Here is a 24232-nt window from a genome sequence, read left to right on the forward strand (position 1 = left end):
CCCAAACTCAGCATCTCATGGATGGAGGGGTATTTTGGCGGGACGGGAAGTTATCAGGAAAGGAGTGGGGTGGTCGTTGGGAAATGGAGCAACCATAAGGGTCTGGAGTGACAAGTGGCTGTCTCCTGAAGCCCAAATCTCACCCATGGGACCTCCTACTGAACAAAACCAGAACCTACGAGTTAGGGACTTGATGCTTCCCAACTCAGCTGACTGGAATGTGGAATTGATAAAACGCCATCTACCGCAATATCAGGCGCAAATCATGAAGCTATCGGCGTGTGCAGCACAAGAAGATGAGCTGGTCTGGCTACCGGAGAAATCAGGGAGCTACTCAACCAAAACAGGGTACGCACTGACCAAAATTCACAATGGTGACCCGGTACAAACATTCAACTGGAAACGCTATGTATGGAGTGTCGAATGCTCGCCAAAAATCAGACAGTTCTTATGGAAGCTGAAGAATAATGCTCTAGCAGTAGGGGAAGCTCTGGTTAGGCGTGGAATGCAAGTTGAAGGAAACTGTAAGAGATGTGGAGCTAGTGAATCTGTTTTCCATGTGATGTTTGAGTGCCCTATAGCGAGAAAAGTCTGGGACCTGGTACCAGCTATGGCAATTCCATCTCGAGCAGTTTGCAACTCGTTGGAGGACCTCCTTATATCGAGCTCCCGGATGACAAATCTACCACCAACAGGTCTGTCTAAACCCTTATACCCATGGTTACTTTGGGTCTTGTGGACTAGCAGAAATCAGTTCTTGTTCGAAGACAAGTCTTTCTCAGAAACAGAGATGTTAGCAAAAGCGATTAGAGCAGCGAAGGAATGGCAAGAGTCTCTGCCTCCCCGAAAACAAAGCTCTGTTTCAAATAAAGACAACGTCAGTTCGAACTCTCATCAAGTTCCGGAAGTTGCTAGCATATTATACTCGGATGCTGCCTGGAATGCTTCTTCTCTTGCAGGTGGACTTGGCTGGATTTGTACGAACTCAGCAGGGTCTTACCGCTTCCAAGGAACCGAGACTAAACGCTATATTGCCTCAGCCCTAGCAGCAGAAGCGTTAGCGTTACTTGCAGGCCTCTCAAAGGCTGCTTTCTCTGGCATCAAAGACGTGATCTGTTTATCGGATTCAAAAAGTCTTATTGATATAATCACAGGAAACAAGGCTGTGGTTGCTATTAGAGGGATACTCCATGACATTGGCGTGTTGAGTGCTTCCTTCAACTCTATCTCGTTTCGATTTATTTCTCGTGTTTGTAACGAACCGGCTGATAGGCTGGCAAAAAATGCTTTGTTTCAGCTCTCTAACAGTCTCTCTGAGATTGCTAGTACTGATGAACTTTAGGTGCTTAAATGAATGAATGAAGGTTTGAACAAAAAAAAAAAATCTAGACGTATTACAATATTGCATCCGTGCTTTTCTCTAATACTCTACTTTTATTATTTATATGCAATCTTTTGGATATGAATATACATTTATATAACTTTTCCCAACTATGCCCAATCCTTTTGAGACATACAGTAAAAACTGTATAAATTAATAATCTTGGGACTAAAAAAAGTGTGGAGTAATTTGGATAATAGAAGGGTAGTTTATACAGTAGTATATAACTCAAATCTACAGGAAAATATATATGATCTTTCATGCAAAAAGTTTAACACTTATCTACTTTATATATAGAGACTATATAAAAAAATATTTACCTTAATTTGTGTGCGAATACATGGATTTGTACCTAGATGTATATGTAGGCATACATATAGTAGCAGGCATGCCCACAAAATGTATAGAAAAGTACACGAAGCATGATCTCAGAACTTTAAGCTACCATGTTAAGTGTAAATGATCATTTTCTTACGATAATTAATTCATGTACAAAGTTATGTAGTCAAGAAACTAGTACGTAGTTGTATAGAAACTATAAGCATGTATATTCAACGAATGAATATTGCTATCATTTATTGAGAATCTTAGGACGGAAATCATATTCTCTAAGGATTGCATGCAAAAATGCCACATAAACTATTACTCGTCAAACTATTACTCATCAAACTATTTATACAATTATACATGTGTAAACTACGTATGCATTTATTCAGAGGCATATATGTATAAATGTATATATATAGTAACTGATAAATGATTTGGTGATCTAGCCTCCTAAAAGAACTTATGAGTTTATGAGATCTACAGACATACCTGATTTGGTAAAAATCACTTCAACTTACAATCCAAACCAAACAAAGATATTATCAACCAACGGTTAACAACAAAACAATAATCTAGAATAAGTAAAAAATGGCTGAGAACTTAAATGACTATTTGATCATAAAAAGTCAAACAACGCGAAAAGATACCATACCTTTGTTCTATATATGTATTATAAATTGAATTATTATACCTTCTTCCATAGGTAGCTTCTATTTATTTTCTTTGCCCATAACCTGCAAAATCTCTTTAACCGAACAAAAATTACAAGAGTAACCAAACAAATAAAATAGGACCATTAGAGAGAGAAAAAGAGAGGCTTCTTTGGACCTGCCCATTAGCTTAGAATGTACCATGAAACACTTTGTCAGTGTAGCTAGGGAGATAGGCATAGAGAGTACAAATCATGAAATTTATAAGCTTTTTCCCACGTACGCATCAGTTGCAAACTCAACCTATACTAAAATCTTATAAAAAGAAAAAGGTGATGTTTTATTGACGAAATGATATAGCTAAAGCCAAAAGGCAGTTCACAGTGCCAAGTAGTAATTAAGGCTAGTATAGAATTTATGAAGACGATGAGTAAACAAAGATTCATAATGATAATATGTGGATAGTTAGAGACAGTTTATGACAATCACATATATTTATATACGAAATGAAAAAGATGCGATTTCAACGTGGAGACAAAACCCTAGTGATGAACATCAAGAAACATGTAGAAAACAAAACTCATAACCAAAAAACAAACAAACAATGAAGATCGTATTTTCTTCCCATTCACTAGCTGGGATCTAATTCCTTTTGGAAGATCAACTAATGAAATAAAATAAAGAGATATTAAAAAGAAGAGGATGATGAGACTCTTCATGGATTAAAGTCTAGAGAAAGCGAGAAGACTTCCCTTTTTTAGCAAACTGATCACCACCGTCACCATCACCATCACCATTATCATCCTCATCATCATGATCACTAGATAAATTGAGTCGCAGAGCTGAAGAAGAAGAAGAAGCACCCATTTCGCCACGTGGCAACACCCAAGACTCTTCTTGTTGATTATTGTCATTATTACCACATTCCATATTCACCCCAAAGAGCCTTAGTCTCTTACCCGCCATAGAAGGAGGAGGAAGTGGAGGCAATATCACCGGAGTTAATCTCCCGGGAACTACAGGGACTGACTCAATAACCAACGGCTCTGATCCAACAATGCTTCTTTGGTCAAACGGTGAGCCGCCCGTGTAGTAACACCTTCCAGCTAAATTCCCATAAACATACCCTACAAACTCTTGACCATGATTGTTATAATAATACGAACGTTGGTGGTTCAAGCTCCGGTGAATGGGAACGGTATTATATTCCGGCAATGGATGGAATCTGTTGAAACATTGAGAAGTGGTCGGAAAATTGAAGTTAAAACCGAAGTTACCAAACTGATTATGTGTTTGAGCGACGCTCATCATGTTGGGTCTATGCCTCCAATCGATGTATAGTTTCAATCTTTTGGACTCATCTCCGATCCCTCGCTGGAAAGAGACGATGTCTCCAGCGTCGAGCTTTTTCTCTTTGACGAAACGGCTCCATCCTTTGGTTATCACGTAGCTCTGGCTAGAGTTCCAGTACGAGTAACGGAATCTCCACATCTTGCCGTTTCTGTCTTGGAAATTCAACAGCGTGCCGTTTTGGTTGTTTGATGAGTCTAGTGGAAAATACCTCTCCGCGTGTTGTTTAGGTATTACTAGTCGGTTGAGTTTTCCGACGTCGCTTGGTGTTACCACTTTGTCGAACATGTGCTCTTTCTCCGGCTGCGGTATCGTCATCATCATCGGGAAGTTGCTGTCGTTTCCGGTTCCGGAGCTACTGCTTGCTCCGATGTTGGAGTTTAATTCTTGGTCTCTGTCTTGTTCTTGGTCGGAGTTTGTTGCCGGAGCTAAGGATAGATCCATGAGATGGAGAAACCTTGATTTATAAGATGGTTTCTTGAATCAAAATTGAACCTTCTTTGTTGTTGTTCTTGCCAAACTCTTCCTACTCTTGTCTTGAGATTTTTGAGTTGGGTCTTAATTAGTGTTTCTTCATCAAGATTACTCTTTCTTCCTTTCTTGAGATGGGTCTTAGTGAATCTTCATGAAGGTTAAACATCTCTCTTGTTGCTCTAGTTGAACTGATGAATTGTTGATGTTGTTGTTCATAGTCATTGCTGCTGATAGGTCAACTCGAGATCTTCAACATACATATTAGATAGATGGTATTTAATTAAAAGACCAAACGAAACGAAAATCCAACCACACAATTATACAAGGGGGTATAGATGAATTAATGGAAAAAATCAAAGAATATATTAAAAGAAGGGAAGAAGAAAATTAAAGTTCTGGCCGGTGTGGTCTCACCTTATAATATAAGAGAGAGAGATGCTGAACTTGAAATTTTCTTTTCTCTTCTTGGTTCGGTTGGTTCTTTCCTTTTCTTCTTTGACCAAAAAAAAATTAGAGGAATATGAAAACCCTAGAATCGAAACCAAACTTGATAATTTATATTCCTCTAATCGAAACCAAATTAGAGGAATATAAATTATCTTCTCGTTGATGACTCTCAAATGAAACCAATGAAATAGAAAAATTAAAGCCAATCGGGACTTGGAACTCAAATTGCGTTCTTACCAAACTAGAGGATCTCTCTTTCTATCTCTTTAGAGGATGGAGGAAAAATGGTGGCTTGAGATTAGTTCTTAACAGAGTTTCAAGGCTTAGAGAGAGAGAGAGAGAGAGAGAGAGAGAGAGAGAGAGAGAGAGAGAGAGAGAGAGAGAGAGAGAGAGAGATTAGTACCGTGTATTGCGTAGGGGCCCATGAGTGATATGGTTCGGGTCATGTGAGCTTCTTGTCCTTTTCATTAGGCTTCGAGTTAGCTCTTTATACTGAAATTTCAAATATGTACATGCGTTTGTAGTTGTCCACGAAGTGCTATTGTTCGAGATTCCGTTAATCTTCTCTTTTTGTATTAGACTGAGTATTTTTTTTTTTTTTGTATTATTGTTGTGGAAAAATCAGGCGATTTGGTATTTGTATTAAAATTTTGTTTTAGTGACAAATTGTTGTTCTTTTGCACTAATTAAAGAAATTTGAGTCTATGTTTAGATTTTGTAAGTTGGCACTTAGCACTAGTGAAAGTGGTCTCTGTTTATATATGTATAGATTCCTGTTTATATATAATATGTATATATCACACATGAGAAAATGAATACACATTTGTCACTATAGATAAATAATTTATAAAACAATATAAACATATGCATGCACGCATTTGATCACATTAAATTAATTATAATCCTCACCTACTACTACTCCAGTTGTTGGCATCATGTCATGATTCCTTAAACATGTGTATGCTTAATATGATTTTTTTTCACAAAGAACCCTGACAAAGAAACTATATATGTGATCCAAGCAATCAAACCATTTTCTGAAAACATTTTCACTTGCGTTTTAAAAAAGAAAAATGGTGTATCTTATGAAATAAAACATGGCCCATATTATGAAAATACGCTAGTTAATAAAACATATGCTGATTAACCATAATTTTTTTTTGGTTGTTCATGTACTGTATATATATTATGATTATTATCTAATAACGTTCATCGATCATCAACTTCTGCCATATCAGTAAACTATGTAGTCAGTTTTATCGATCATCCAATTGATAATTTGATCGATTAGGTTAAAACGGTGTACTGTTGAACCATAAATACAACAAAAATTAAAGAAAGAAAAAAAACTCAATGAAACATGTATAATATTGAGGGATTATGTAAATAATATCCACTGTTAATGGTTTTAACCGCTCAGCACGCAATACTGTCGATTTACTTAATCATGCCAATGAAAATCAGTGATGAATAGGAGTAATACTATAATAACTCTTAATGTTATTTTAAACTTTGTTTAGCGCGCGATATATTGTCAGAGTGAGTCACGTGGATTTCAGTCTAATGAGGAATTAAGTAATTAAGATTTGACTATGTAAGAAAAAATGTAACTAGCTCTAAAAAAATGTAACTAATTTCTCAAATTAATTATGCAATTATAGTTTACACATCACAAGGGGGAAGTAGGTTTGGTTGCTGATGTGTCCATGTTTTTGTGGTCCAAAATTTCAATCATATACATTAATCACATAGAAAACATGATTAATCACGTTGTTAAAAAAACATGATTAATCACATACGTAAATGTGTCCGATTTAATATCATCTCTCAAATAATATGTCAATCTCTAATCTCTAGCGTTTTTCATACATTAGTTAAAATTAGAATATATGGTTAAGTATGAGATGTATGGTGTGCGCATATGGTTTGAATAACATGGTTAAAGTTGGATTGAAAGGGGAAGCAAACATAAACGACAAGGGTAGCGAGAAGGTGAAGTGTTACAATTTCACAACAGTAAACATGAAATAGAGTAAGGACCACTTCTCACTACTCTCTCACTAGAGTTTGTCACAAGCATCCTCACATTTTTTGTACCCCCACACTTCCCGATCTCTTTCACACCTATTTTCTTTATTAATAATTAGTATTTGCATGTGTTACAAAAAAAATTAGTATTTGCATATTTTGTGTATGTGTTGTGTATGTGTCTTTTTATCAACTTGGAAGATCTTGAGCCATTGGGACTTTTATATATAATTTTAAGGTTCTACACAACGTATTACGTACTGTCATGTAGCCATAGAGAAACTATAAGAACCTGGTCCTTTTTTAAAGCTGCCCTGTAAAAAAAAACTAAGGTATGTGATATAGTGGGGCTTAATTCTCATAAATACTTTACTGTTAACATATTTTAACTATCATTGATTTAATATTAAATTTGCGAAAGAATTTAAAATTATTTTAAATATAGTAAATATGAGTTGACTTCAACTTTCTAATAAATGTATATAAAACAAAATATAAAATTTAATAAATAAAAGTTGGGCAAAATCTTAAAAGTATCATATTTTATGTTTTGTCGCTGCATATATATGTTGACCAAAAAAAAGTTACTAATATATGAGCGTATATATAGTCATAGAGAGATGGATTGTTATCAGCAGTAGGGGAAGAATAGAGTCCATTTGCATGGAGCGGGTGTATGTGATGTTGATGATGGCAACTGTCATGTGTGCCCCCAAGTGTAGGAGACTTAATTAGTTTAAATTATATACATACATGCACAATTCTAATCACCTCCAAACGAGCATATTTAATATATCTAAAATAATTTTATACTACATGCTTCAAGCTGATTAGAGTTTCATAAATAGTCACTTTATTTAGTGTTATAGTTGGAGATGATAATTAGATTTCAATACCAAACATCAAATTTGATGTAATTATTTTACCAAATTTTTTTTTGATGTAATTTCAACAAAAAAATTTGGTGGTTTTTTTTTTGCTAAAGCTAAAAAAATAAAAATAAATAATTGGTGTTTTGAAGTTATCTTTAGAGCTAAACATTAAAAACAAAACGAGACAAGTGGTGGGCTACATAAAAACAAACCCTAATCACCAAGCTCTCCTTTATTCGTTTACGATTTAAAAACAAAAAAAACTTATGAATTATATGGTAAATCTTACTCGAAATAACATTTTCTTGATATTGATTAATTTTCATCACACCCAGAAAATAGAAATATGAAGTTCTAAACTGAGGCATGGGAAAATTATATAAAATGAAATGTAGATGGATAGAGTCGTCCCACACTTTTGGTCCACAATGAATACCGTTGGAGGCTTCGCAGGCTTTTGTTCTGTCATTGTCTCTCTTTCTCCCTTCAAATTTCCGATTTTATTTTTGTTGGTTTGCACCAATACAAAATAAGTTGTATATAGAGCCATGCATTTAAACCGACCCATATTGTAGATGTGTCAAGGAAGGAGGAGCGGCGCATGCAAAGAGGTTTACATTTTGGGTAAGAGTGAGTACAAGCGATAGAGGATGGACTGGTGAATGTATGGGAGAGCCTGATGCCGAGTGTTAAGAAGGCTAAAGACTCTGCTGCTTCTCTTCTTCTTGAGCTTCTCAGTGAAACTTAAAAGAAAAAAAAAACTTATTCTTGATTTCTATAGAGTTTAAATATTGGTGGATTTGGTCACTTGTTGTATGGTGTGATGTTTAAACTTTTAACTTTGCTTTTTATATTAAGTTAACCAAGTGAGTTTTGTGTATATACAGAGACAGGCATGTTCATTTAGGATCGATTTGTCTGATTTCATCTATATTCAAATCTTTTGTAGTAAATTAATTGATTTGAACCAGCTTCACTCCCCTGAACTGAGCTTGTAATATAAAAATGATGTGCATGGACCCAGTTAGTGAAAATATCTTAAGCCCATCGTATACCTTTGGGCACCTTCAAGTCGAGTTTAAACCATTCAAAAAAGCCTAAGAAAGTTGAAGCATTGTGGCAGAAACACCAAATACAAACACGAAGTCTTTATCAAATCTAAAACTGTGTTTATGATTTCAAAAGTATCCAAAATAGACATAAATCCATTGCTTAATGGTAAATTAACAATAACACACCAGAGACCAGAAGTGGCGGACACAAACAGAGACATCAGACACGGAGATGGAATAATACGGTACAGAAATTGACATGACAGAAGAAATGTTCAGATCAGATGGATCTTAAAAAGAAGAAGAAGAAAAAAAAGTCTCTTTCCATAAAAGATTGAATGAAGAAGCAAATATAATTACCTCAAAGTATGTGTTGGTTATGTTGAAGCTTCTGCTTCCAGACGAAGCCTCTTGCAGCAGACCTTTTCATCATTGTGATTGTTTGCGTTTCCAACTTGGCTCTCTTTCGCTTCCATGGAACATCTCTTGTATGGCTTAAACCCCGTCTCTCTCATTTTAAGACTCTTCCCCGGTTCTTCATCCACTGCGCTTTCTTGGTCTGCATTACAAGAATCTTGAATCTTGTTCAAGTTATTATGAGCCAATGGCATTGACGTGTCGCTAATTTGTTTTCCATTCACATTCTCTTCCACTTGAGGAGGTGAAAAGCTTTGTGGCAACCTCTCTCTTGCAAAGAGAGCCTGAAATGCTATACGACCCTGAGACCAGAGTTTCACGTTTAGTGTTAGTTCCAAAGCAAAACTCTGCAAGTGAATGAATCATTGTTTTTACCCCTTGAGAGACTTCCTTCCATGAATCAGTAGTTTGGTTGTTGTTGTTGTCTCTGATTTTACTCCGACGGTTGCCTAACTCAATAACACTTGGCTGGTTTGCATCTGCCTCTTTTTCTTTCTCCAATGCGTCTGTTTCCACGTCACTGCCTGAAGGTGTGTTTGACCCACACGATGAGCGGTCCACTGGATTTTTCTTGTGGGAAACGTTTGAATCTTGCAAAGCAGCAACAACTTCCTCCTTGTCACCGTCAGCCTTTATCTTGGTAATTCCAGTCTCGTCTGAATCGTCGGATGATGAATCTGGAGATTTTGAAGCCATGTTTTGTTCTTGAAAGGCCGTGCTTTGTTTCTCAAGGTGATCATTTCCGACGTTGTCCATAGCTGCTGGAGTTGGAACTGGGACGGCTGGTAATGGGACTGGAGTAGGAAGAAGTCCATGAGAAGCCCACCAAGCAGTTGCGGCAGCTACTGTAGCAGCAACGATGGCAGCTATAGTTGGAGGAGAAGAGCTCATTTGCGTTGATGAGTCTCCGGCATTAGTAGTAAAGGGCCAGGCCGAAGCAGCGAATGTGGCTGCAGCATGAGCAGCAGGATTCTGTAGGAGTGTAGACATGATAAGATTGGAGAAAGTAGAAGACATGTGGAGAAACGAGCGGTAATCATGCTGGAAAGGGAATGCTGGAAACGCTTGATGGGAAGTTGTAGTAGTAGCAGCAGATGGTGAAGTTGTAGTAGCTGGATGATGCCTTGCGCTGTGCAGACCACCATCATCATCATCATCATCATCATCATCTCTGTCTTTGTTCTTCTCATGAACCACGTTGTTGTCCACATTTGAAGCCTTGCTTGTTTCATTATCGGCACTTGCCTGCTCAAAATAATCAGAATCGAACCAAGTTTTTCTTTTATTGCTATTGAGGAACTTCAAAATACAGCATCATGTTCTTGGACTACAATCTTTATACCTTTCTTAGCGACGGATCAGAAGATTCCATGAATGTCTTTCGTTTCCCTGGAGTTACTACTTTATTTGGTAAGGGATACTTGTTCACCCCTGAGCAGTTCTCTTCTTGATTTTCTTTCCCAGTTGATATTTTCTAAACCAGAAACAAAAGCATAACAAGTCTGTCACAAGAAAAAGAAACAACAACAAAATGATAGAATGAAGAACATAAAAAACCTCAGGAAGGGGCACCTTTTCCAAATCCAAGAAGGCCTGCTGGTTACATTCTGAAGAAGATACAAGCTGTTTCGCTTGCGACGAAGATGGACCAGGTTTCCGAGGATAAGGAGCATTGGGTTTTCTTTTAGGACGAGGAGGTGGAATCTCTATGTCCAGAGCTTTAATGCCTTTAGCTTCAGCCTCTTTCTCCAACTGAAGAGTCCAACCACAACTGTGAGTTCCTTTTTTTTTGTTTTTTTCCAAATCGGAGATTGTAAATGCAACCCTGAGACTCTTGAGCTTGATGTTAAAAAAAAAAGAGTCTTATACTGACCCGAAAGTGTTCGTGGTGGGTAGAGGAGACACTTACTTCATGTCCTTGTCCTATACGGGCCAAGGAGGTTTTGTTTTGCTATTTGAATGGCTAAAAGAGTCCATGCAATCTCATTATTTCATGGAGTTTGGTGAATATGGGACAAAAGTGTGTCATGCAAAATGCAATGCTAGTTATGTTACTGTAGACTTGTCTCAGATAATGAATGGATCTCTCTCTCTCTCTCTTTGATCTAATTGTAAAATATCAAAACCAATAATTTCTACAAGCTCTACTTAGCAAAATAAAACAACACACAAGTGACAGGTAAGTGATAGGCAATCTCTAAACATAGTCATTTGACTAAATTCATGGGATCTATCAATATATTGACCAACAGAACCGAACAGCTTACCTTTGTGAAGAACTTTTGTGCATGGCTTCTGATCTGAACAGCAGTCTTTGTCCCAATATGTTCTGTACAAAAAAAAAAAAACAAGGAAAATGAACAGAGAAGACTGATGTTCAGATCATACAGCAAGAAGCTAATAATGTATTGGGACCTTGGATACGTTGCCAAGCTCGTCCATAAAGCCTCAAGGCTTCAAGAAACCTATCATGCTCGTCCTCAGTCCATCGTTCTCGCTGCTTCGTTATTGTATATGGCTTTCTTGCCTATTCATTCAACAAAACCAAATATTCGTTCACGTCACACTAAACAAAGAAGAATCCCAAAAAAATATCTCAAACTAGGACAATCTTTTGCATTTTATTACCTTAGTTAACAATTCTTCACCAGGTCCATCAGATGTATTTGTATCCATAACCGGATCCTAGCTGCTTCAAATCCAAACATCAATGTTCCTCCCGCCCCACAAATTGCAAAGCCGTTGGGACTTCTAATTGAAAAGACCTCTTAAAGATTCTAGCTTAGCTGCAAAAGGAGAAAGAAACTATGAGAAAATATTTTATCCACACTAGGACAATACTAACAAAAGAGATAGAGAATAAGAAATCAAAGTTAGAAATCTCTGAAAAGTCCACAGAGTAGCTTCCTTTTTCTTTTCTAAAAAAAAAAATCAAACCCAAACGAATCCATTGCAGCCAAAACCTTTATAGAGCATCACAAACACCCTAAAATCAGTAATGATTGCTTCCAAATTAATCTTAAGATTTGTTTGATTATTTATGCTAACAGCCTAACAACAACAACTTAGAGCAGCTAGCTAATATATTTACTAAATTTCTTCTTCAGCAACAGAACAGAGATTCTAATATTGCTAAATAGTGTAAAACACATACCCTTAGCCACTATGAAGGAACAAAGTATGCAAATCCAAAATAGAGACTAGATCATCTCACGGCAACTCGCCGGAGAAGTCATCGTTCCCGGAAAACAATAAACATTATTTTTTTTTCAACAGAGCTAGAGCTGGAGAATAGATTGAGAAGAAGGAAGACTGTTTAAGGCTGAAGAAGAAGAAAGGCAGAACTCAGAAGCAAATCTCAGCCACAACCATTTTTCTCTAATTTCCTTCAATTTTTTTAATGTGTTTCTTTTTTATAAATTATTTGAGGCTGAAACAGCACGAAGGGTATAAATGGAAAAAACAGAAGTCACCGGAGATCGACACGCGGTGAGATAGTAGTGGCTTCTCACTGCACTTTTCGTATCTCCCCAACTTGGCTTCTCTTTGAGCCAGAAAGTCTTCCTTTGTTTAGTTCGTCAAGGTGGGGTCCATTAAACTTACGAGTAGGGGTGGGCACTTTACCCGATATCCGAAGTGGCACCCGAACCCGATCCGAAAAACCCGAACCGAAATCCGAACCGAAGTAGCAAAATACCCGAACGGGTATTGAATTAGGAGAGATTGGATACCCGAACCCGAATGGATAATATCCGAACCCGAATGGATATCCGAAGATAACCGAACATATGTATAATTAACCTTATATTTCTAGTTTACATCTCTCATTTTATATAAAATAATTATATTAATACTACACATACTTTAAGTTCATATGATATATATATACAATTCCGGAAAAAATGATTTGCTACTCACTTAAAAAGTATGTCAAGTTTTTTTATTTCAAAAATTAACAAAAAGTTACATCCAAAATTTTAAAACAATAACTAAATTAATGCATTTTTAGTTTTAAAATGTTATGTCCAAATCTATTAATCATTTAATCTATTAAAAATAAAAAGAAGTTAAGTAAAATTTATATTCTTAAATACAAGAAATTTAAGAAATGAAAAATTTAATTTTTTTTTTCAAAATCTAAATATCCGAACCCGATCCGAAATAACCGAACCCGAACTAAAAATACCCGAACCCGATCCGAAGTATAGAAATACCCGAACGGGTTCTATACCTCTATACCGAAATACCCGAAAATCCAAAATACCCGATCCGAACCCGAACGGGTAAGGCAGCTGCGATGGTGTAAGACTCATACGTGTCGGTCAATCTGGGCTTCTAATAGAACTTTATATATAGACCCTAAACAATAGCTTTTGCTTGTGTTTCCAAAAAAAAAAAAAAACAATAGCTTTGCTTTTGCTTTTCGATTTTTATTTCGGCTTTATGATACCCCTTTTCTGGGAGCCCATTCTACAGAGGCCATTTTTCTCCAATGTATATTGAGTTTATTAACATTTCGATTCAAAACTATATCTATGTAGCATTTAACTTAGTAGTAGTAGTATGTATATAAGAAACACCACCAAACATCAAACAGAAGCCAGGAGACAAGCTTTGCTTATGGTTAAGCTTTTCTTTTCAGACTTGAGCTGTTCTTTGGGTAAACTTAGGATCCTCACATCTGTAACAGCAGATATTTTTCCAATCCCAAAATGGTTATACTCAATTCTAACAAAAGAAAAAACAACTTAAATCTTCTATAGAGCAGATCAAACCAAGTAGTAATTCGTACGACAAAATACTGGAGGTGTCAAAAAAGATAAAACCAACAAGAAAAACACTAGTAATTGCTGGCTGCTTAGTCGAACAAGCCGAAACCCAAATCTCCATCACTCTCTTCTGCTACTTCTTCCTGCAACCACAATATCACATTAAAACCCCAAAGATACAAACAAAAAAATCAAACTGTTTGTTTGTACCTTCTTCTTCTCCTCAGCGGCAGGGGCAGCTGCTGCACCACCACCACCACCACCGGCAGCTGGAGCAGCAGCAGAAACTGGTGCACCACCTCCCCCACCAGCACCAACGTTCATGATGAGGTCTGTGACGTTACGTTTCTCAGCCATCTTGGCGAATAGCATTGGCCAGTATGACTCACAACTAACACCAGCAGATTTGATCAAAGTAGCGATCTTGTCGGCCTAACAGCATCAAGTTAAGGATATAAGGTCAATAAAATCAAACCACAACCATAAATAAAATCAGATAAAGGTGTATTGAGCATTGAACCATGTACATATCATCTAGAATCTCCAGATAAATAAGGAAATGGAATATTTTTTTTAAAAGAAAGAATACAAACCGTGATGGCAATACCCTCATCCTCGAGGATCATAACAGCGTAGCTGCAAGCAAGCTCTCCCATTGTCGACATTTCTTTCTCTGAAACCATTTCAATAACCGCTGATTAATCACCATTTCGGTCCGTTCAATTCGAAATTCTAACTAGTCATTTCGAAAACAACCCAAAGAAATGATCCTAAAAAAAACATCAAAAAGCCAACAGGCCTGTAGCAAATACATGTATACACAATGATCTTCCAGGATTCATAAGATCGTAGTAAACAGAGGAGAACATCATGTACCTTAGACTGGGATCGATTATGCTTTCGCAGAGCGGCTCCGACGGAAATTTCGTTAGGGTTTGATACACGGTATCATCATCATGTGGGAAAGCCTCTAACCCAGGCAGTTACGGGCCGGTTTAATATTCCGTCGGCCCATTTTATTATTAACTGTATATTGCGTTTATATTATTGAGTTTTTCGGTATATCATCTATATACTTAAGCCTATGATGTTTATTTGTTTTAAAATTTCTAAACATATTCTATATTTATATTAATGTATATTAATTTTTTTATCATGGTATATAGACATTGTTTTAATTTAAATCAATTAATTTAGTAAAACTTTCAAAATTGGTGGACTAACCACTATAGAATCGTCATTCTCTAGAGAAACTGAAACAACAAAGATTTCAAACCTCTTTGACCTTCATCATATGTTAGTGTATGATGCAACTATGCATTAAAACAGAATTGTCATATTTTTGATTTTTTCTCAAAAAAAATCTATCTGTTAACCCCTATGAAAATATTGAGTTTTCGATAAATGATCTATATACTGAAGCCTATGATCTCTAGTGTTGTTTTAAAATTTCTAAACATATTCTATATTTGTATTAATGTATATTAAACTCTATTTCATCGTACATGAGAATCGTTATGATTTTTTATCAATTAATTTAGTAAAACTTCATAAAACTCTCTAAATTGGTGAATGAGCCACTATTAAATCATTAATTTCTAGAGAAACAGAGATAACAAAGATTCCAAACCTTTTTAACCTTCATCATACGTTGCATATGTGTATGATGCAACCATGAATTAAAAAAATATCAATCATATTTTTGAATTTTTCTCAAAATCTATGTGTTACCCTACGAAAATATTGAGGTTTTTGGTAAATGTTATATATAATGTAGTCTATAATCTTTAGTGTTATATTATAATTTCTAAACACATTCTACATTTGTATTAATCTATATATTAAACTCTCTTTCATGGTACATGGGATCGTCTTAATTTTTTTATAAATTAATTTAGTAAAACTTCATAATACTCATTAAATTGGTGGACTAACCACATTTGTATTAATATATATTAAACTCTCTTTCATGGTACATGGGATGCTGCTTGGGACTCTGTCTCGGGGAACTGTGGAATGGGATGGCACTTTCGCGATAACATGTCTTCACCAGCAGGCAGCACCTTCTCAAAACGCCGCTCAGTCTCCTCAGCCCTTGTAGCAGAGGCGTTGGCGTTAAAGGCCGCAATCACAGAAGCGGCCAACCGTGGCATTGACTCTCTTAGAGTTTTTTCTGACTCCAAAACTCTCATCTCTCTCTTGGTCACCAAGAAGAATAACATTTGGATTCAAGGAACACTCTTCGACATTCACCATCTATCCAGTTCTTTTAGCTCTATCTCTTTTTGTTTCATCCCGCGTGTGGGAAATGCTATGGCTGATACTCTTGCTAAAGCAGCACTACGATCTCTAAATAACTCTCCGTTGGTGGATGAGTAAAACTATTGTTGGGTTTACTCCTTTAATTAATTAAGTATGTTTTTCGATCAAAAAAAAAGGTGGACTAACCACAATAAATTTGCTATTCTCTAGAGAAACGAATATAAAAAAGGTTCCAAACCTCTTTGACTTCATCATATGTTAATGCATGATGAAACTATGCATTAAAACAATATTGTCATATTTTAGATTTTTTTTTAAAATTTATGTGTTAACCCCTACGAAAATATTGAGTTTTTCGGTAAATTCTCTATATACTGAAGTCTATGATCTTTAGTGTTGTTTTCAAATTTCAAAGCACATTCTACATTTGTATTAATGTATATTAAACACTCTTTCATGATACATGAGCATCGTTTTAATTTTTTACCAATTAATTTAGTATAACTTTATAAAACTCCCTAAATTGGTAGATGAACCAATATACAATCGTTATTATCTAGAGAAACGGAGACAACATAGGTTCCAAACCTCTTTGACATTCATCATATGTTAGTGCATGATGCAATCATGCATTAAAACAGTATTGTAATATTTTAAAACTTTTTTTTTTGTCAAAATCTATGTGTTAAACTCTACGAAAATATTGAGTTTTTTTGGTAAATGTTCTATATACTGAAGCCTATAATCTTCAGTGTTATTTTAAAATTTCTAAACACATTCTACATTTGTCTTAATGTATAGTAAGCTTTCTATCATGGTACATGGATATCGTTTTAATTTTTATCAATTAATTTAGTAAAACTTCATAATATTCTCTAAATTGGTGGACAAACCATTATAAAATCGCTATTCTCTAAAGAAACGAAGACAACAAATGTTCCAAACCTCTTTGACTTTCATCATATGTTAATGCAAGATGCAATTATGCATTAAAACATTATTCTCATATTTTTGATTTTTTTCTCAAAATCTATGTGTTAACCCCTACGAAAATATTGAGTTTTTCGGTAAATGCTCTATATACTGAAGCCTATGATATTCATTGTTGTTTTTAGATTTCAAAAAATATTCTACATTTGTATTAGTGTATATTAAACTCTCATTCATGGTACATGGGCATTGTTTTAATTTTTTATCAATTAATTTAGTAAAACTTCATAATACTCCCTAAATTGGTGGACTAACCACTATAAAATCGCTATTCTCTAGAGAAACGAAGATAGCAAAGGTTCCAAACATCTTTGACCTTCATAATATGTTAGTGCATGATGAAACTATGCATTAAAACAATATTGTCATATTTTTGAATTTTTTTCAAAATCTATGTGTTAACACCCCTACGAAAATATTGAGTTTTTCGGTAAATGCTATATATACTGAAGTCTATGATCTTTAGTGTTGTTTTAAAATTTCTAAACACATTCTACATTTGTATTAATGTATATAAAACTCTATTTCATGGTACATGTGCATCGTTTTAAATTTTTATCAATTAATTTAGTAAAACTTTATAATATTCCTTAAATTGGTGGACTAACCACTATAAAATCACTACTTTATAGAGAAACGGAGACAATAAAAGTTCCAAACCTCTTTGAACTTCGTCATATGTTAGTGCATGATGCAATCATTCATTAAAACAATATCGTCATATTTTTAAAAATATTTCAAAATCTATGGGTTAACCCCTACAAAACTACTCGATATAAACTATAAAATTATTGTGTTTATAAATGTCATATTTTTTTAAAAAAAAATTAACGGGTAAATTTTAAAATATATATTATCACTTATACAAATAAATATTCATTTTTTAAAAAACTAACACCTGCGCGGATGCGCGGGTCAAGCTCTAGTCTAATCTATTAAAAGAGAAGTACAAATTAAGACTAACCCTTAAACTTGCACAATATTTACAACCTAATGTCATTAAAATAATTAAATAAACCTATTTTTAAGTAATCTTTTTCTTTTCTAAAATTAATGAAGTAATAATTACTCCTACTTCTATGCTTTCCATGTCCTTTTCAAAATTAATAAAACATTTCTTAAATTAAATTCACAGTCAATTCAATATAAATATTTTAACTTATCTATTTCATATTAATATTATAAACATTAATGAATATCAATAATATACACAAAATATTTATGTAACAATATAAGTTACATTTTGTCTCGTTCTCCCCAAAAATTCACGTTACTCTTCATTTTTTGAACAAATTCTTCATCTTACCAATATAAATATATTACATGCACGATTATAATTATTTACCGACTTACCATGTATATAAAATAATTTATTACACATTGTCGTAAAATTTTGATCCACAAAAAAAAATAAAAATAAAACATTTGTATAGATGCATAGATCATATTCTAAAAATGGTGGTAATACAATGGATGGTTTATAAGACAAAATAAAATTTAAAAAATATAAACTATAAATTATTATTCTTATAATGTTATTAAATAATTATTTAACACAGGTAAAAATTTAAAATATATACTATCACTTAGACAAAATAATTTATTTACAAAAATAAAAGCAAACATCCCCAAAGTCATGGTTTAAATGTACACAAACTTAAGCCCATTTTTAATTTCTTATCAGTTACATCAAATTTATATTTTCATTTTATTTTCTTACAAATTTAAATCCTAATTTGTATATGTTCCAAATTTGATAGAAGTTCAACAATCATTTTATTTTCTTACCAATATTATAGCTAATATATCATTTATAAATAGCATACTAATTCATAATTATCTATTTTCGTACTTTTATTTAAAAATTTTGTTCGCTATATATCATTGACATGGATCTAATTATATAAATGTTATATTTTTTATATAATATCCAATATCGGTGATACATTTTATTATAAAATTGTAAAATATAAAATTAAATACAAATATAACATTTACATTTATAAATATGATTATATTTTTAAATATATCATTAAATACAAACACAAATTAAATATTTGCACTACGCGTGGATCATGGTCTAGTTCACACTTATTAGAGTCTTCATGTGTACATATTGTGTACCGCGATTGCGCATTCTTTTTTTCGAATCTGTAAATATCAAATAAATGAAATTTTTTTTTACAAAATAAAGATCTTATGTTTGAGCTATCTTGACAAAAAGAAAATAAAAAATAAAATGGATGAACAAATTAAACCTACAACCAAAAGCTTATCTCAGCCACATGGTCATAAGAGACCTGAAATGTTTCTTGTGCCTCCTTGATGAGATAATGTTCCAAAGGTGGAAGATAACCGCATCCATTGCGCATCTTATTCGTTACGCGTATTTCCAACTTTTTGTAGCTATAAAGAATAGGAACTAAAGTAGTTTAGAAAGCGCAATATGTTAGTTTATTCAACGTATGCCGACTTTGTCTATACGTGTATGCAAAACAAAATATCTGTTTTATTATGTATTATTTTTATTTTCAGATTTGAAGTCTTTCATGTAAATAAATTATGGCACGAAAATGATCAGACACAAGACACGTATAACCCACGCTTTCACTCTCACTCGTGAAATACCTCACACGTACACAACACATTACATGTATAATCCATTCACATGGACCGACTTGATAAAATCTCGTAATGCCGTCCATCTATATATATTCCAGAAAGAGCTTCCTACTATCATACCAAGTAAAAGTAACACCGCGCGATCGAAACCAAAAAATAAAGTTGTAGCGAGAAAGAATCAACATGGCGAGTTTACTAGATAAAGCAAAAGATTTCGTGGCTGATAAACTCGCCGGGGTTCCTAAACCGGAGGGTTCGGTTACGGACGTCGACCTTAAAGACGTGAACCGTGACTCCGTCGAGTACTTAGCCAAAGTTTCAGTCACCAATCCTTACGGTCACGCAATTCCGATCTGCGAGATCAATTTCACTATTCACAGCGGTGGCCGGTAAAACCCATCCTTCTAGTTTGATCTTAACATTTCTTCGGTTTCCATATAGATGTTTTGATTTTTCATTTTATTATTATAAATGAATTATAAAGGACCCACAATAATAAACTGAAGTGTTTTTAGTTTGAAAATTTATATTCATATATCGCGTTTTGTATTTGTACGTTGAATAAAACTTGTTACAAAAGTAGAAGTGTTTATAGTTTGAAATACGCGTTCTATTATGTAAACGCTAAATTCGTGTAATCTAATGATCATTATGATAAAAAAACTGATAGGGAAATTGGAAAGGGGAAGATACCGGACCCTGGTTCACTGAAAGCAAAGGACATGACGGTTCTTGATGTTCCGATCGTGGTGCCGTATAGTATACTGTTCAACTTGGCTCGAGACGTTGGTGCGGACTGGGACATTGACTATTTGCTCGAAATAGGTCTCACCATTGATCTTCCTGTTGTCGGGGATTTTACTATTCCGGTTACCAGCAAGGGCGAAATCAAACTCCCTACTTTTAAAGACTACTTCTGAGTCAACTTTACGCTGTTAAAAACAAAACAAAAACAAATATCGTTTGTACTAGTGATCAAATATAATAACTAATAAGTGTGGTTTGCCTATAAAATCATTAAATGTCTTTTTCAATGTATGTGTTTATTCATACAGTTAATAAATCAAAGTTTAAAACTAATAAATGAAAATTTGGAAGTTAATATGAATGATAAGGATGATCTTTTTCTGGTAAGAAGATCCGAGAGACAAAGCCTTGGAATCGAGAAGAGTATGTCTTGGGATGGACAGCTGAGATTGTCTTAGAGCTGTGTTGAATAGACTTGTAACAATATCTCCCATCGCAATTGAAACCTAGAAGCTCTGATACCAAATCTAGTTCTAGTAATCGATATAGAAGCACACAATAATAAGAATATTTCTGTTATTAATTTCTTAAGGAAATTCACTCAAAATTTTAAGCACTCAATCACAATCAATAAAACTCACAAGTGTTGCAACAACCTTGCAACTCCTTATATAAAAATAGATAATTCCTAATCTTATTAGTAAAACACTTATTAGATATTTTCTGATCATTTTTAGTAAACGGTAGAATTATGATAGCTTGTTTCCCAAGCTATTTTAAACTTACTCCAACACTTTAGACTCCTTTTGAGTTAATGCAATGTTTGTTTGTCCAAAAAAAAATAGACAATATATAATGTTATAATCTTTTGCTTATCAAAAGATAAATGTATTTTATGGCGCAAATCTGGACAGTTGTATTTATTTATTTTTGATAAAATGTGAATTTATCATTAAAATGAGTCAAGCTTGTATACAAACGATAGCAACTCATGCAGTTTCTATGCCATCTTCCAAAATATACACAATCAGGAGGTTTTATTTTTTTTTTGGTAGGAACAATCACGAGGTGTTATCGTTGTGAATGATAGTAAACTAGATACTAAACGAATGAAAATAGAATAATAATTATATGAAATCATAACAATGTGTAAAGAATATTTTTAACTAAATAAAATGAAATCAAAAAGAAGTGAAAAAAAAAACAATGTTTGAGATAATGGGTGAGCAATTATTTGACGCTGTATGCGGTAGGTTAAAACCGGTCCTCTACACAGACAAGTGCTATACGTGATCCATGAAGGAGATCCTGTTGGGGAAATGGTGTTTGTTATGAGAGGAAAGCTTATAAGTGCGACCACCAATGGATGACAAACAGAGTTCCTCAGTGTCGTGCATTTCAAGGCAAATGATTTATGTGGAGATCATCTTCTAACGTGAGCTTTAGATCCTCAATCTTGGTCGCATTTTCCTATCTCGACAAGGACAGTCCAGGCTCTCACCGAAGTAGAAGCCTTTTCCCTTGCCGCAGAGGATCTCAAATCTGCCGCTTCACAATTCAGACGCCTCCATAGCAAGCAGCTCCAGCATACTTTTCAGGTTCTCTTTCTCATTCTCTCTCTCAGCTTATTAAAGGTGAACTACAATCTCTTTTTATGTAATGTCGTCAGGCTTTACTCAGTGCAATGGAGAACATGGGGAGCGTCTTTTGTACAAGCAGCGTGGCGGAGACACTGTCGTAGGAAATTGACAAAATCATTACAGGAAGAAAAAGACCGTCTACGAGACGCGCTCGAACGGGCAAACGAGATACAGCTGCCGCGGGTTCGTCATCGTGGTTGAGCCTTGGAGCCGCGTCTCGTTTCGCCTCAAACGTTCTACGCAACGTGAGGCACAACCTTGCGGATCCTCCTCCTCCTCGGCACACTCTTGCTTCGCTACCTCAGAAACCAATGGAGCCTTTACTTCACCGTAGATCATACAAGTGAGTCCCCTTAGATGTCTCTCTGGTAACATTTAAGATAATGTGTTTGCTTGGCACCATGGTTTTATTTTAAAACGAAAAACATTAAATATGATATTGTTTTTTGGAATAAGGTGCGCTTTGTTGTAAATTGTGGAGGATCCAGGAAGTTATAAACAAATAAATACTCAAATTGAGATGTAAGACACACATTCACAACACTAACAACATATTCTTTAAGAGTTTCGAACGAAGGGCATCATCCTTAGGGAACAAGGAAACCGAAACAAAAATATTCACTCACAAATCAGTGCTTGACACGTGTACAGGCCTACCCGTCTCTAACGGTAAAAAATGTTGATCACCGACTTTGTTTTTTCTTTTTTCAAATATCAACCGTTGAGAGTATTCATCTTCCACGAAATACCTTCTTCTTCTATGATAAAAGCGCAGGTGATCCAATGACTAAACACCTCGATCGCTCGATTCTAAAGAAAATTCGCAAGGTTCGATTTCCATGTACGATGACGAACAAGTTCTCTGTTTCTGTAATCGAAAGTTTCGTCCTTTTACAGATCTTTCTTTCCTTGTTAGGGTTCCTTCCGTCTGTTCTGCTCGATAAGGTAATGATGCTTACTTGGTCTTGTGAGTTTCGCATACTCTGTTCTGGGTTTTGGAATTTACTCTCTGTTGTTTGTTTCTGAATCTGATTTAATCATAGATTTATCTTTCTACTAGTATTCACGTGCTTGATTTCTCTGAAGAATGACAATTCGTGAGATTTCCTTTAACCTATAATCGTTCAAACTTGTGTACATTGTTTCTTGCTTTAGGTTTTTTTTTTTTTTTAGGGTTTTTGTTTGTGTTTCTTAGATTCGTCGAAATTGCCTTTAATTTACGTAAATTAGAGTTGTTTTTTGTTAAAACTCGAGTGTTGTTTCTTGTTTTTCAGGTTTGAGCTTTCCCGAGATAATAGTGGAGATTCACGTCATCACCATCACGGGAAGAACCGTTCGGTTTGCGTGAAATTGATATGAACGATCGGTTTGCTTCTTCATTCTCTTTGCTGTTTTGTTTTATGAAGTGTTAATGAAATAGGGTAGACAAAAACAAATACGTAGCTTAGACTTTAGGATAAAATAGGATTTATCTACAAAGAGAAAGCAGGTAGGATAAATAAGCCCAATACGGTAGGCCCATTAGATAATTAGGAACGCGCAAATCTTAGGTATCTAATTAGCCCAATTTAGCAGAAGATTAGCTCAGGCCAAGTTGTGACGAACTTTTAGCTGGGCCTAATTGAACCCTAAAACCCCACTTATCCCATATATATCCCCTAATCTCAAATACCCATTATTCTCAAATAACCCTTAATTTCAAATACCCATTATTCTCAAATACTCTCTAATCTCAAATACCCTTAATGTCAAATACCCTATAATCTCAAATACCCCTAATCTCAAATACTCTCTAATCTCAAATGCCCTTTAATCTCAAATACCCCTCTAATCTCAAATGCCCTTAACCTCAAATGCCCTCTAATCTCAAATACTCTCTAATCTCAAATACCCCTAATCTCAAATATCCATAAATCTCAAATACCCCATAATCTCAAATACCCCTAAACTCAAATACCTTTTAATCTCAAATACCCTTTAATCTCAAATGCCCCTCTATCTCAAATACCCCTTAATCTCAAATACCCTTAATCTCAAATACCCCTAATCTCAAATGCCCCTTAATCTCAAATACCCTTAATCTCAAATACCCTTAATCTCAAATGCCCCTTAATCTCAAATACCCTTAATCTCAAATACCCTTAATCTCAAATACCCCTAATCTCAAATAGGGTTTAGGGTTTAGGGTCAGGGTTCAGGGTTCA

At 34.7% G+C, this 24232-nt stretch overlaps 4 protein-coding genes across 7 annotated transcripts; 1 reads left to right on the top strand and 3 right to left on the bottom strand.

The window, feature by feature from the left end:
* Nucleotides 1-2923: 2923 nt before the first annotated feature.
* On the bottom strand, nt 2924-6712 carry LOC103836660 (B3 domain-containing transcription factor NGA3). 2 transcript variants are annotated; one of them, XM_018653612.2, is made up of 3 exons: nt 4867-6712; nt 4597-4672; nt 2924-4429 (listed from the first exon to the last, which is right to left on the bottom strand). In XM_018653612.2, exon 3 carries the CDS (start codon nt 4150-4152, stop codon nt 3088-3090), a length of 1065 nt encoding a protein of 354 aa, XP_018509128.2. In that variant the 5' UTR covers nt 4153-4429; nt 4597-4672; nt 4867-6712; the 3' UTR covers nt 2924-3087. The 2 variants fall into 2 exon arrangements, with proteins under 2 accessions (XP_018509128.2, XP_033133567.1); XM_033277676.1 differs by having other exon boundaries at nt 4597-4675.
* A 1950-nt stretch (nt 6713-8662) lies between these two features.
* On the bottom strand, nt 8663-12413 carry LOC103836661 (protein LHY). Of its 2 annotated transcripts, none has more exons than XM_009112957.3 (8): nt 12153-12413; nt 11627-11784; nt 11414-11525; nt 11266-11327; nt 10571-10750; nt 10341-10472; nt 9374-10243; nt 8663-9300 (listed from the first exon to the last, which is right to left on the bottom strand). In XM_009112957.3, the coding sequence occupies exons 2-8, from the start codon at nt 11672-11674 to the stop codon at nt 8959-8961; spliced, it is 1746 nt and encodes a 581-aa protein (XP_009111205.2). In that variant the 5' UTR covers nt 11675-11784; nt 12153-12413; the 3' UTR covers nt 8663-8958. The 2 variants fall into 2 exon arrangements, with proteins under 2 accessions (XP_009111205.2, XP_018509476.2); XM_018653960.2 differs by having other exon boundaries at nt 10556-10750.
* Nucleotides 12414-13611: 1198 nt separating this feature from the next.
* On the bottom strand, nt 13612-14792 carry LOC103836662 (60S acidic ribosomal protein P1-1). 2 transcript variants are annotated; one of them, XM_009112959.3, is made up of 4 exons: nt 14644-14792; nt 14361-14440; nt 13978-14199; nt 13612-13913 (listed from the first exon to the last, which is right to left on the bottom strand). In XM_009112959.3, the coding sequence occupies exons 2-4, from the start codon at nt 14430-14432 to the stop codon at nt 13857-13859; spliced, it is 351 nt and encodes a 116-aa protein (XP_009111207.1). In that variant the 5' UTR covers nt 14433-14440; nt 14644-14792; the 3' UTR covers nt 13612-13856. The 2 variants fall into 2 exon arrangements, with proteins under 2 accessions (XP_009111207.1, XP_009111208.1); XM_009112960.3 differs by having other exon boundaries at nt 13679-13910.
* Nucleotides 14793-19818: 5026 nt separating this feature from the next.
* On the top strand, nt 19819-20743 carry LOC103836663 (probable desiccation-related protein LEA14). The gene is made up of 2 exons (XM_009112961.3): nt 19819-20030; nt 20312-20743. The coding sequence occupies exons 1-2, from the start codon at nt 19825-19827 to the stop codon at nt 20559-20561; spliced, it is 456 nt and encodes a 151-aa protein (XP_009111209.1). The 5' UTR covers nt 19819-19824; the 3' UTR covers nt 20562-20743.
* Nucleotides 20744-24232: the final 3489 nt, after the last annotated feature.

Source organism: Brassica rapa, chromosome A08, assembly GCF_000309985.2.
Source record: "Brassica rapa cultivar Chiifu-401-42 chromosome A08, CAAS_Brap_v3.01, whole genome shotgun sequence".
In the NCBI taxonomy this organism is placed as follows: Eukaryota; Viridiplantae; Streptophyta; class Magnoliopsida; order Brassicales; family Brassicaceae; genus Brassica; species Brassica rapa.